Below are 10,320 nucleotides of genomic sequence, written 5' to 3' on the forward strand. Positions count from 1 at the left end.
GTGCGTGTGTGTGTGTGTGTGTGTGTGTTTTAATCTTATAGGAGGGGGAGGTGAAGAAAGAAGGGGAGGAAGAGGAGAAAGAACAGGAAAAGTTGGGTAAACTGGAGTTTTCCTTGGACTACAACTTCACAGATGCTCAGGTAAGTCCTCCATGGAAATGTCAAAATTCCTACCCTTTTTCTTTTTGACCACTTAAACCACTGCAGACCAGTTCTGTCCAGATATATTAAAGTTCTGTATTTTAAAGTATTTCTATTTCATCTACCGGAACCAAATTCCTTGTATGTGTCTGCACATATACTTGGCCAATAAACACGATTCTGATTCTGATTCATTTACAGTTTAGTTTAGATTTTTATTCCAGATAACTAAAACATTTTTCTCAACTAGTTTTAGTCTTTACTTATAGATAACTCTAATAACATTGATTCTGACACTTGATCTCTTTCCTCTAAAGCTCATCGTGGGTATCCTTCAGGCTCAGGACCTTGCCGCTATGGACATGGGGGGGACTTCAGATCCCTATGTCAAAGTTTTTTTGCTGCCAGATAAAAAGAAGAAGTACGAGACCAAGGTTCAGCGCAAAAACCTGTGCCCTGTTTTCAACGAAACTTTCATCTTCAAGGTACTACTTGTTCTTGTCGACTTGATGCTGTCAGGGTTTTGTCTTTGTCACAGCTCGAGTTGGTGCTTCGGGCTGTTGCTTTTCACGCTTCGCTGGGCACAAGTCTCCACTTCCTCTTCAGACTTTTCTTCCCCTTAATCAAACTCAACCTGTCCCTTCCCCCCAAAATACCAATGCAGTATGTTTTGAAATGTCTGTTATCATTTCCCCCCTCTTTTTAGATTCCATACGCAGAGCTGGGTGGAAAGACTTTGGTCTTGCAGGTTTTTGACTTTGATCGATTCTCCAAGCATGACATGATCGGTGAAATAAAGATTCCAATGAACAGTGTTGATTTGGGTCAGCCAATGCAACAATGGAGGGACTTGGAGAGTGGTGAGAAGGAGGAGGTACTGTATCTTTGTTTAAACATGTTTCAGCTCTTCAACCCTTCAATGCTAAACATCTGGATAATAACCCTTTTTCAATATTCTCTTCACAAAATTTTATCCCTGCAGGAAAAACTGGGTGATATCTGCATCTCATTGCGCTATGTACCCACTGCCGGGAAACTGACAGTGAACATCATGGAGGCAAAGAACCTTAAGAAAATGGATGTTGGAGGTTTATCAGGTAATCAGGCCTCATGATTTTATCAGTCAAATAAATGAAAAAATAAATCCCCAAGTATCATAAGGAATTGAAATAGACATGCATGATGCAACTCACCTTCACTTCCTCTTTCAAAAGACCCATATGTGAAGATTGTTCTGCAACAAAATGGGAAACGGATTAAAAAGAAGAAGACAACAGTAAAGAAAAACACACTCAATCCTTATTTTAATGAGAGTTTCAGCTTTGAAGTCCCCTTTGAGCAAATACAGGTACCTTTTATTACCGGTAATCAGTTTTGAAACACCAAGCACTATGTGGACAAGCTTGTCATTTGTATTTCTTTTGCCTTTCAGAAAGTGCAGGTTGTCATCACAGTATTCGACTACGATAAACTTGGAAGCAACGACCCTATTGGAAAGACCTTTATGGGTTACGGAGCTACAGGAGTCGGACTGCGCCACTGGTCAGACATGCTTGCTAATCCCAGACGTCCAGTAGCCCAGTGGCACACTCTTCTGCCTGAAGAAGAAGTAGATGCGGCACTCAAAGCAAAACCTCGTTAGAGTCACACCTGAGTAGTGACTGCTGCCGATATGCTACTTGTTGTTAAACCCGAAGTTTTCTTAATTTCTATTTTCTCCTTTCCATTTTATTTCCTTTGAGACACATATTGCGTGTGTGTGTGTCTGTAGGTGTGTATATATGCACCTGTCAAGCAATGTTTGATATTTGGCTGTTATTAAAACCTTGTTTCCCCATATTTACCTCATACCATAAACCAAAGTGATTGTCTTTATAAGCCTAGAAACCACATATCTGTAAATGTGCATCTCTTGTGTAGGCCCATTCAAGGTTATGTTAAAAATTGATGAAAGAGAGTTTATTCACATAATAAACAACTTTGTTTTTTAATGTATTTTGGGACTTTTTGCTCACTTTCTAGTGTTGTGGTGCAATAAACAAATAAACCTACAATGGAATGTTTCACATTAATGCTCAGTTTCTTTTAATAAATTGAATAAACTTTAACAATGAAGGCACTCATAGAAGAGCGTACTGTGTAATTCACTCTTTTCACCAGTAGATGGTGTCTACGCAGCCAAAAGTGTTGCCTAGCAACAGAACCTAAACTTACTTTCAGCTTCACACTTTTTACAGCTGTCGTCAAAGAGTCGGTCGGGTGAGGTTTAACAAACAGTTTTTGATATTATCTAAGGTTTTTTAATTACAGAATTAAAGTCAGAGACACACTTATGCGTTTGAGCAATAGCTGTATTTTCAGGGCACCATTTAAAAGTTCTGTAGCAGTTGGCTAGCATTAGCTGAACTAAGCTATTTAATATTTTTACGGCTTTGTGTTAAGATATGGTCCCTTGCCTACCGCCGTTTGTTTTGTCTTGACGTAAACCAACGGGGTGCACGCCTTCGTTTGCCTTTCTTTGCAGTATGAGTGCTGGACGGGCATCTGAGGGTGCGGGTTGCATCACTTGGTGGGGCTTCAGTCCTGCACGCGACCTGCTCCATATCGGTAAGAGTCTTGGCTGCACGAGGATCCTGTGAGTGGGCCCGCGCACGTGCGTCAGAGCAGATAAAGGATTGTATGAGTTGCTTTGATGTTTTTCAAGAGTATTCATTTATTATGCTGCGTTGAGTGCATTTAAAAATAGACAGCCACGTTTTAGTTTCACACACATAAATACACAATACACGTGTGATATCTCAAAATTAGGTACAGTCAGTCGGGGTTTTGTTTGTTTTTTTGGTTTTTTTAATAGAAAAAATAATGGTGTACTCATAAATATAGATTTATTAGTGTGCAATTCTAAATTTATTTTAAATTCCAACAAATAAAGAATTAAAGCATTAAAAATACATAGTGTAAGATATCATGTTGCCTCTTGAATACAGTGATCCCGATGGACTGTTCTGCCTGATCTTATGTATGTGGCCAGAGAATTGCCACATATGTCTTATATCAGAGACAAAAAAGAAGTTAATTCTCAGGAGTTCATGTGCTGAGGAGGCAAGTTTTAATTAATGTTTGCACCTTCATACTCAAAATATGAAGAATTATTTTATTATCTGAGAAGGGGTCACAAAAAGAGACAACACAATCAGCATCTGAATAAAAGTTCATCCTGTTCCTCCTCTCAAGCCCCATCTCCTGAACTGAAGTCAGGAAGACATGCATAAACATGCTTATTTATTCCTGATATTGCCGCAGTTACTGATCGTCAGCAGATTAAACATGCGACCCTCCTGTCTCTGGACAGCTGATGATGAACCAGCTAAACAAAAACACCAGCTGGTTATAAACTAGCCAAATGTACTTCTGAGGCTAATGGTAGGCCTCAGAAGTACATTTCCTCCCAATAAAGTGTTTGATTACATTCTCACATTGCATGAGAGTCCAACAATTCTGGATCCGCTTAAAAGAAAGTTTCACTAATGCCAGCTAACAGCAGCTAACACAGGCAAAAATAGCACTGATGATCAATCATTTGTCACATTATAATTGGTCACACTGATATAAATAGTGTTTATCACAGTTGGATCTTGGAGTTGATGGCAATATTTGAGTGAAGATGAAGCTGAAATGATTTAAAGACTGTAAAACAACGAAATGCATTTTTCAGTGAGTTTTTTGGTGCAGCTGTAGACAGTTTGTCTTCTGAACATTTTGCGGAAATTTGTTCAAAGATTGAAATTTGACATTTGAAAGGTATGGTGTCTGATCCTTCCACTCAAAATCACACAAATCAACCTCGGTAAGTCGACCCAGAACTGGATACACGCAATGGATCAGCAAACTGTGTCATCCGTCAGTCGTGTTTTATCTCTTTCAACTCTGTCAGTATCACAGGTCCATCAGTAAACATCTGAGCTGTTTCTCCAGATTTCTATATTCAGTTTCTATCACCTACAGTTTGTCCCTGTCAGGTTAAATGTACTGAGGTTCCTTATCCAGCAACAGAAGCATAATATGTGTTTTCTCTCTCTATCTCTTTCTCTTACTAGGCCCTGAGAGATGTGAAGGGGAAATGAATGTTTTACTGGTGGGCAGTGGAGATCCACGACATATTTTAAAGACCATTGCCGGTTTGCAAGACAAACAAAGTGTCCATGTGAGCCTAAGTCTTTTAAAACTGCAAATGGCTAACAATACTTTGAGCTTCAAATAACTTCTTTTTGCCACACTGCAGATATGGGTCATAGAAAACAACATGGAGGTGGTTGCCAGACAGCTGCTGCTCCTCTACCTGGCACTGATTCCTCAGGACAGCATGGGGATTAATGGTACATGGGAGTTGGATAAATTATTCATTTTATTAAAGCAAGATATGTTGTTGTCCATAAACCAGTGGGGTTTTTTAATCCTTATTTTAAATCTTTAGAGAAGACCGAAGTTTTCCTAGAGGTGTTTGGAAACGCAGAAATCCGCAGTCAGGCAGAAGAAGTACTGCAACGTGTAGCATCACAACTTTCTCTGTCCGTTACTGAAACGATGGCAACGCATGCCTGTCTGAACACAACTCTCCTTAAGGTACAAACATCTGCTGAAAGAGCTTATTTTTACCTAAACAGCCAGACATTGCAGCTTGCTCAGTATAACCTGTAGTGCACTGCACATAATCATTAAAATTTGTAAGTGTAAGTGCTTTACACATTCAGAAAAAGCTTCAAAATTTTATTCACTGAGTATGGACACTTTTTACAGTTTAAGGAGCGAGACGAACTGGACATGATATTTAAGTCATGGATCCAAACTCGGTCTTCATCACCAGAGCGTCCTGCTCCTATCATGTCTAAAGCTTGGGATTATCGAGTCAGGCAACACCTCGGGACACGCTATGACTCCAAGAAGGGCTGCTTTGACTGGGATCTTACAATGAAGCTTCATGAGAAAGGGGTATCTGAGTAGTTTCTGCACATTCCTCTGGTGTGGCCAGAGATTTTGCAAATAAAAAGTTGGTTAAAGAAATTCAAATATATGTTTGTTTCCTGATTGTCTGCAGTGTGGCGTCATCAACAGACAGCAATACATGCGATGGAGGGAACAGGGACTGGCATTCGAAATGAGGGAAGGCGTCTATCAAATAACTAATCCTAGTTTGCTGTCTTCAAGAGTCTTTAGTCAGGTAATTACATATTGGTTTTTTCTACATCGCTCTTCTACAGTGCCGTGAATTTTTCCCTTCAATGATTTTTTTTTGTCACGTGTTTCACATTTGGGATCATTAAAGAAATCTTAATATTCGACCAAGATACACTGTGTGGATAGAATATGCAGTTTTTAAATTATGATTTCATTTATTAGGAGGAAGAAAAACTATCCAAACATGCCTGGCCCTGCTTGAAAAAGTCATTGTCCTCGTATTGTTTTAATTCAGCCACTGGAGGATTTTAAGTATGAACAGACTTGTTTAAAGCTTGTCAAAGTAACGCAGTCTGATTTTAGTCCAGACAAACCTTCCAAAAAGTTCAGCTTTTGACTCATCATCAAGATGTTTTTTGGCAAACATGAGAGAAGCCTGTTCTTTTTGGTCAGCAGTGGTTTTCATCTCGGGGCTCCTGTGGATGCCATTTCTGCTTAGTCTCTTTCTTATTGTTGAATCATGAACTCTGACCTTAACTGAGGCAAGTGAGCCCTGCAGTTCTTTAGATGCTGTTCAGGGTTTTTTGTGCCCTCTGGATGAGTCATCGATGTGCTCTTGGAGTAATTTTAGTAGGCTGGCAAGGTTCACCCTGTTTCATGTTTTGTTCATTTGTGGATAATAAGGACTCTAACTGTGGTTCACTGGAGTCCCAAAGCCTAATAAAATTCTTTGTAACCATTTGTAGATGATAGATAGAGAAGCCTGCTCTATCTATCACCTAAACAGAACAGACAGGTTCTGTTTAAATGATTTCATGATCCAGCAGGTCTGGCATTAATCAGGCCTGAGTGTGAAGGAGAAGAAATTGAACTCAGCCATAAAGAATGTGGTTATCACAGTTCATTCATGATTCAACAAAAGGGGCAATGCCTTTTTCACACAGGGCCAGATAGGTAAGCATAACGTTTTTTCCCCTAATAAATAAGACCATCATTGAAAACCTGCATTTTGTATTTACTCGGGTTATCTTTGTATTATATTTAAAATGAGTTTGCTGAACTGAAACATGTAAGTGTGACAAATGTGTGAAAAACCATATCAAGAAATCAGGAAGGGGCCAGCTACTTTTTCACTTCACTGTAAACAGTAAGTTGACGAAGGAAGCTAATTTTGGTCATGTGTCTGTACAGAAAGGAGACAAAGTAGCCATCAGGGGATACTGGGGAGACATTGTTTCTAGTCCCTACCTGTCCTTTGGCATTGAAACTGATGACAAGAGTCTGCTGAAGACACAGAATGGGCAACCCATTAAGGTAAAACATACAAAGTTTTCTGTCTTTTTCTGTCTTCATTGCTGGAATCAGTGTGCGCACATCTCTAAACACATTACTGTCTGTCTGTTGTCATCCATCCTGTTCTCACATCCACAGACCGCCCAGGATATCTCTTTCGCAAATCTGCAAGGATTGTTCCAGTCCCTGTCCAGCAGACGGGGCTGCCCTACTACTTCTCAAACATACACCGATGCAGAGGACGGCACATCCATACGGACTGTCAGTATTAAAGGTGAAATGCTAAAAGGCCTTCAGCTTTAGCTTTGATTAAAACCAGAGTGTAAAACCACTGTGACAAAAAGACCCTTAAAGTGATGTGAAAGGTTGGTTTCTATTTTTATATGTTCTTTCATTTTGTTCTTTTGGACAACTTTAAGAGAAGTTTAAAGGGGAATGAGGTGCTCCAGCTATTTACTGTATTACTTCCTGTCTTCATGCAATATGTTTTGATGTTTCATTTCCAGAAAATAGCAACTAAAACCAGCACTGCGTTTTCTCTAATCCCATTCAGACTTGATGTATCCAAATGGGATCTCTGTCACCTTCCTGCCTTTGGACTCATTTCACAAACTGCCTGAGAAACAGAAATATTCCCAATTCTTCAACACCATTTACTTCTCCGCCAGGTGGATTTTTCTTTAAATGAATACGAAATATATTAAGTCATCTTGAAAAAATATTCCTTTAGCATCCAGTCACCTGGACTGCACACTACTGATATAACTGCTGACCATGTTTCGTTCTCTGTGCTTTTGCTTCCTTCTCTGCCTCTGCTGTAAAGCTTTGTGCACCAGTTGGGCCCGATGATGAGACAGATTGCAGCACCAGACGCTGTGCTTGTCGTGGAGTTGGCCAAGTGAGGGTTTTTTTAGTAACACAGGGCTCGTTACCATGGCCACCAGGACTACAGTGACTGCCGTGTATCGGCATTTGCATATGAGATATTTTGAGTTTGCCACATATTCCTTATAATTCAATTGTGACACTGTTCTTGAAAGTTAATAGCGACAGCGATTGCCATATTTGGATTCACAGTGCATTCCTGTGTCATTATGTGTGTCTCAGGTACATTTTGGATCTGAATAAAGAGCAAGAAGCTGGCTTTGCAAAGAAAGTAGAGGACATCGCTTTAGAGGCTGGATTTGAACCTTTGCATGAAGGGACCAGTAATGACGTCCACGCCGTCTTCGTACAACACATAAAGTAGAGATGTTCATATCGCAGCATAGCTGTTTACCAAGATGCGAGAGACACTTAGCATAATAAAGCCATACAACAGAGACATTTCACATCTTGTTTATCAGCAGTTTGCAAACCAACTAGGAGGAGCTGTCAGATGCTTCAGATAATAATTCATATTTGTTTGGTAGCAACTATGAATTAATAATATTTCACATCTTGTTTAAATGAAACCATTACAGCAGTTCAAATATATTTATATGTGTATTTTAATGGCCACAAATGTAAGTATAAGTTGATGTATTCAAATAAACCCTACAGGAAGCCATTATTTGAACACTGCAAAGGTGCTGGAAGTTTGTCCTGGAACTAGTGAACCATCCTCTTGTTTGTTTATGCTTCCTGTGTGTGTCTGTGTGTGTATGAAGTCACTTCCAACGTCCTCCAACTTTTCCCTTGCCATGTCCCTTTTTGCTGCATTAAGAAAAAAGAAGATTAAAAGGAGATTGTAAACAGTAGTTCACAGAAGATCAGCGAAATGTAAGAGAGTAAAGTAGTGCTAGTTCCTCTTTCTGCTCTGTCGCTTTATTTAAATATATTAAATAAAGTGTGTGTGTGTGTGTGTGTATCCTGTTCAGAAAGTAGCAAGATCTTAGATTGTTGTGTTTCCTGTGCGTGTGTGGTTGTTGCCAGTGACCTGTGAAATCTTTGCATAGTCAAAGATGTGCAAAGAGTTAATCTACCTACAACCCTGCACTTAGCTCCCTTGTTTTGTGGGTAGATTGAGACAAGCCGTCTGACTCACAATTTCTGAGCGTGTTGGATCCTGTTCAGGAGGACATTGATCTGAAAAAGAAAAAGTACATAAGAATATAATGTCTCCGATTTCTAATATAAAAATCTTAAATATTCCCAAGTAAAGGGCTAACCTCATATTTCTGTCTCTTCATCTTCTCAGTCAGATCAAACTTTTCTGACTCCAGCTGGTGGATCCATTCCCACATCTCCTTGGCTCGCTCTCTAAAACACAAAAGGCATTACAGCTTGTGTCTAAGGCTTAAACAATTGTTTGCCTCAGGCTTATCCAGCTGATGTATCTCTAACATGTAGCTAAATAAAAATGTAATCCAGTGAAGGCTTTAACTGACCTCAGGCCATCCTCTTTCAGGCTCTCAATTGCCAGTGGCTTGCGTCTTTCTGCCAGTGTCTTCTTTTTGATTTCCCTTGCAGTTTGTCTTTTACCCCGTTTCTGCTCTGCCTGTAAGAAACCACCGCTCTTGCCCAGTCACATCAGCCTAGAAATGCACCTCACATATCTGCAGAATATAGCGGTACGCCTGCCCACAAATGAATCACTTGAATCCCTCTGACCTTTGCTAGGAACCCTCCAAAGTGAGCGCCCATGTTGGAGAGAACTTTCTTCTTCTTGGCCTCATCATCTGCTCTCTTCTTTGCCTCTTCATCCTCTTTCCTCTGCCGCTCCTCCTGAGTTGCATCGTCACTTAAATTATTCTTTTCTTTGTTGGATTATTGATATTTTCATGGAATAAGCAACATATGTGTTAACATAATTCATTACCGCTATCCGTGTCTGTCTATCCCGCTCTTTTTCAGCCCTTACACGCTGCTGCTCAGCTCTTTCTGCCCTCCGGCTTTCCTACGTTGAAAAAAAAAACAACTCTGCTGCTTTACTCTCTATTAGCCTGAATGGTGACTGCACCCTGACAAATCCCTTTTTCATACAAACAAGTGAGGGGAAAATAGACAAACATGCAAAACAAGAAAATAGTATGGGGAAGGGCATTACAATTCTTGCTTTGAGTCCAATCAATTCCTCCTCTTCTTTCTTCCTCTGCTCAAAGTGGACCTCAATCAGTGTCTGTAGTTCCAGAAGATCTTTTTCCATCCTTTTCCTATGGATATCCTAGCATGGGAGAAACTTACTGGGATTACTTATGTTTGGTTTTCGTGTAATGTATTTCTTTTCTTAAACAATGATATTAAGGCACTTACATCAAAGTCAACCCTCTCTCCCTCTGGGATTTTTGGTGCACCGAGTTGCGTAAGTGGCCTGTAAAACCACATGAAGGCGTACTGATTTGCTATGCTTTGTTTTTTACTAATCAAATCATTTTGAAAGCTCACAGCATAATATTCTTGTATTTTCTTACTTGTATTTGGGCCGTTCTTCTTCAGTATGGCAACCAGAAAAGTAATGAAACAGTAAATCAGTTATTATCATCATTATTATTATTGTTGTTATTGTTATTAGAATAATCAAAAATACATCTTGAAACAGAAAAGCTCAAGTTAAACCAAGTTTATATCAGACAGGAAGCTGTTTATCTTTATCTTATTCTAACCATCTCACACTCAACGTCGCAAAGACAAAGGAGTTGATAGTGGACTTCCGGAGGTGCAGAGAAGTACACACCCCCATCACCATCAACGGCGCTGCTGTGGAGAGAGTGAGCAGCTTCCGGTTCCTTGG

At 39.8% G+C, this 10,320-nt stretch overlaps 3 protein-coding genes across 3 annotated transcripts in view; 2 read left to right on the forward strand and 1 right to left on the reverse strand.

Moving 5' to 3' along the window:
* The window catches only part of syt5b (synaptotagmin Vb), a 6,694-nt gene extending 4,559 nt beyond the window's left edge, over positions 1-2,135 (forward strand). Inside the window, exons 4-9 of the mRNA XM_005748504.1 lie at positions 42-140; positions 458-625; positions 847-1,014; positions 1,123-1,237; positions 1,355-1,488; positions 1,573-2,135. Of these exons, the coding sequence (XP_005748561.1) occupies positions 42-140; positions 458-625; positions 847-1,014; positions 1,123-1,237; positions 1,355-1,488; positions 1,573-1,782 (894 nt within the window). The 3' untranslated portion in view covers positions 1,783-2,135. The remainder of the gene's footprint in view (positions 1-41; positions 141-457; positions 626-846; positions 1,015-1,122; positions 1,238-1,354; positions 1,489-1,572) is intronic.
* Positions 2,136-2,326: 191 nt separating this feature from the next.
* On the forward strand, positions 2,327-7,934 carry dnaaf3l (dynein axonemal assembly factor 3 like). The gene is made up of 12 exons (XM_005748503.1): positions 2,327-2,399; positions 2,665-2,747; positions 4,238-4,344; positions 4,423-4,516; positions 4,615-4,763; positions 4,938-5,129; positions 5,236-5,358; positions 6,507-6,629; positions 6,747-6,882; positions 7,162-7,276; positions 7,432-7,506; positions 7,716-7,934. Exons 2-12 carry the CDS (start codon positions 2,666-2,668, stop codon positions 7,855-7,857), a joined length of 1,338 nt encoding a protein of 445 aa, XP_005748560.1. The 5' UTR covers positions 2,327-2,399; position 2,665; the 3' UTR covers positions 7,858-7,934.
* A 304-nt stretch (positions 7,935-8,238) lies between these two features.
* LOC102200900 (troponin T, slow skeletal muscle) lies at positions 8,239-10,236 on the reverse strand. The gene is made up of 9 exons (XM_005748502.2): positions 10,001-10,236; positions 9,843-9,900; positions 9,637-9,753; positions 9,409-9,486; positions 9,201-9,314; positions 8,978-9,087; positions 8,759-8,849; positions 8,635-8,675; positions 8,239-8,303 (listed from the first exon to the last, which is right to left on the reverse strand). The coding sequence occupies exons 1-9, from the start codon at positions 10,072-10,074 to the stop codon at positions 8,258-8,260; spliced, it is 729 nt and encodes a 242-aa protein (XP_005748559.1). The 5' UTR covers positions 10,075-10,236; the 3' UTR covers positions 8,239-8,257.
* Positions 10,237-10,320: the final 84 nt, after the last annotated feature.

This window comes from Pundamilia nyererei, unplaced genomic scaffold, assembly GCF_000239375.1.
Source record: "Pundamilia nyererei isolate P.nyererei 1_Seehausen unplaced genomic scaffold, PunNye1.0 scaffold00223, whole genome shotgun sequence".
NCBI lineage: Eukaryota > Metazoa > Chordata > Actinopteri > Cichliformes > Cichlidae > Pundamilia > Pundamilia nyererei.

What these genes read in the sequence shown, in the direction of transcription:
- dnaaf3l (XM_005748503.1), top strand. Translation starts at nt 2,666, where the DNA reads ATGAGTGCTGGACGGGCATCTGAGGGTGCGGGTTGCATCACTTGGTGG. An exon ending in AGAATGGGCAACCCATTAAG is followed by an intron (nt 6,630 to 6,746) that starts GTAAAACATACA and finishes TCACATCCACAG; the next exon opens with ACCGCCCAGGATATCTCTTT. An exon ending in ACCATTTACTTCTCCGCCAG is followed by an intron (nt 7,277 to 7,431) that starts GTGGATTTTTCT and finishes TCTGCTGTAAAG; the next exon opens with CTTTGTGCACCAGTTGGGCC.
- LOC102200900 (XM_005748502.2), bottom strand. Translation starts at nt 10,074, where the DNA reads ATGATGATAATAACTGATTTACTGTTTCATTACTTTTCTGGTTGCCAT. An exon ending in ATAGACAGACACGGATAGCG is followed by an intron (nt 9,315 to 9,408) that starts GTAATGAATTAT and finishes GATGCAACTCAG; the next exon opens with GAGGAGCGGCAGAGGAAAGA. An exon ending in ATCCAACACGCTCAGAAATT is followed by an intron (nt 8,304 to 8,634) that starts GTGAGTCAGACG and finishes TTCTTAATGCAG; the next exon opens with CAAAAAGGGACATGGCAAGG.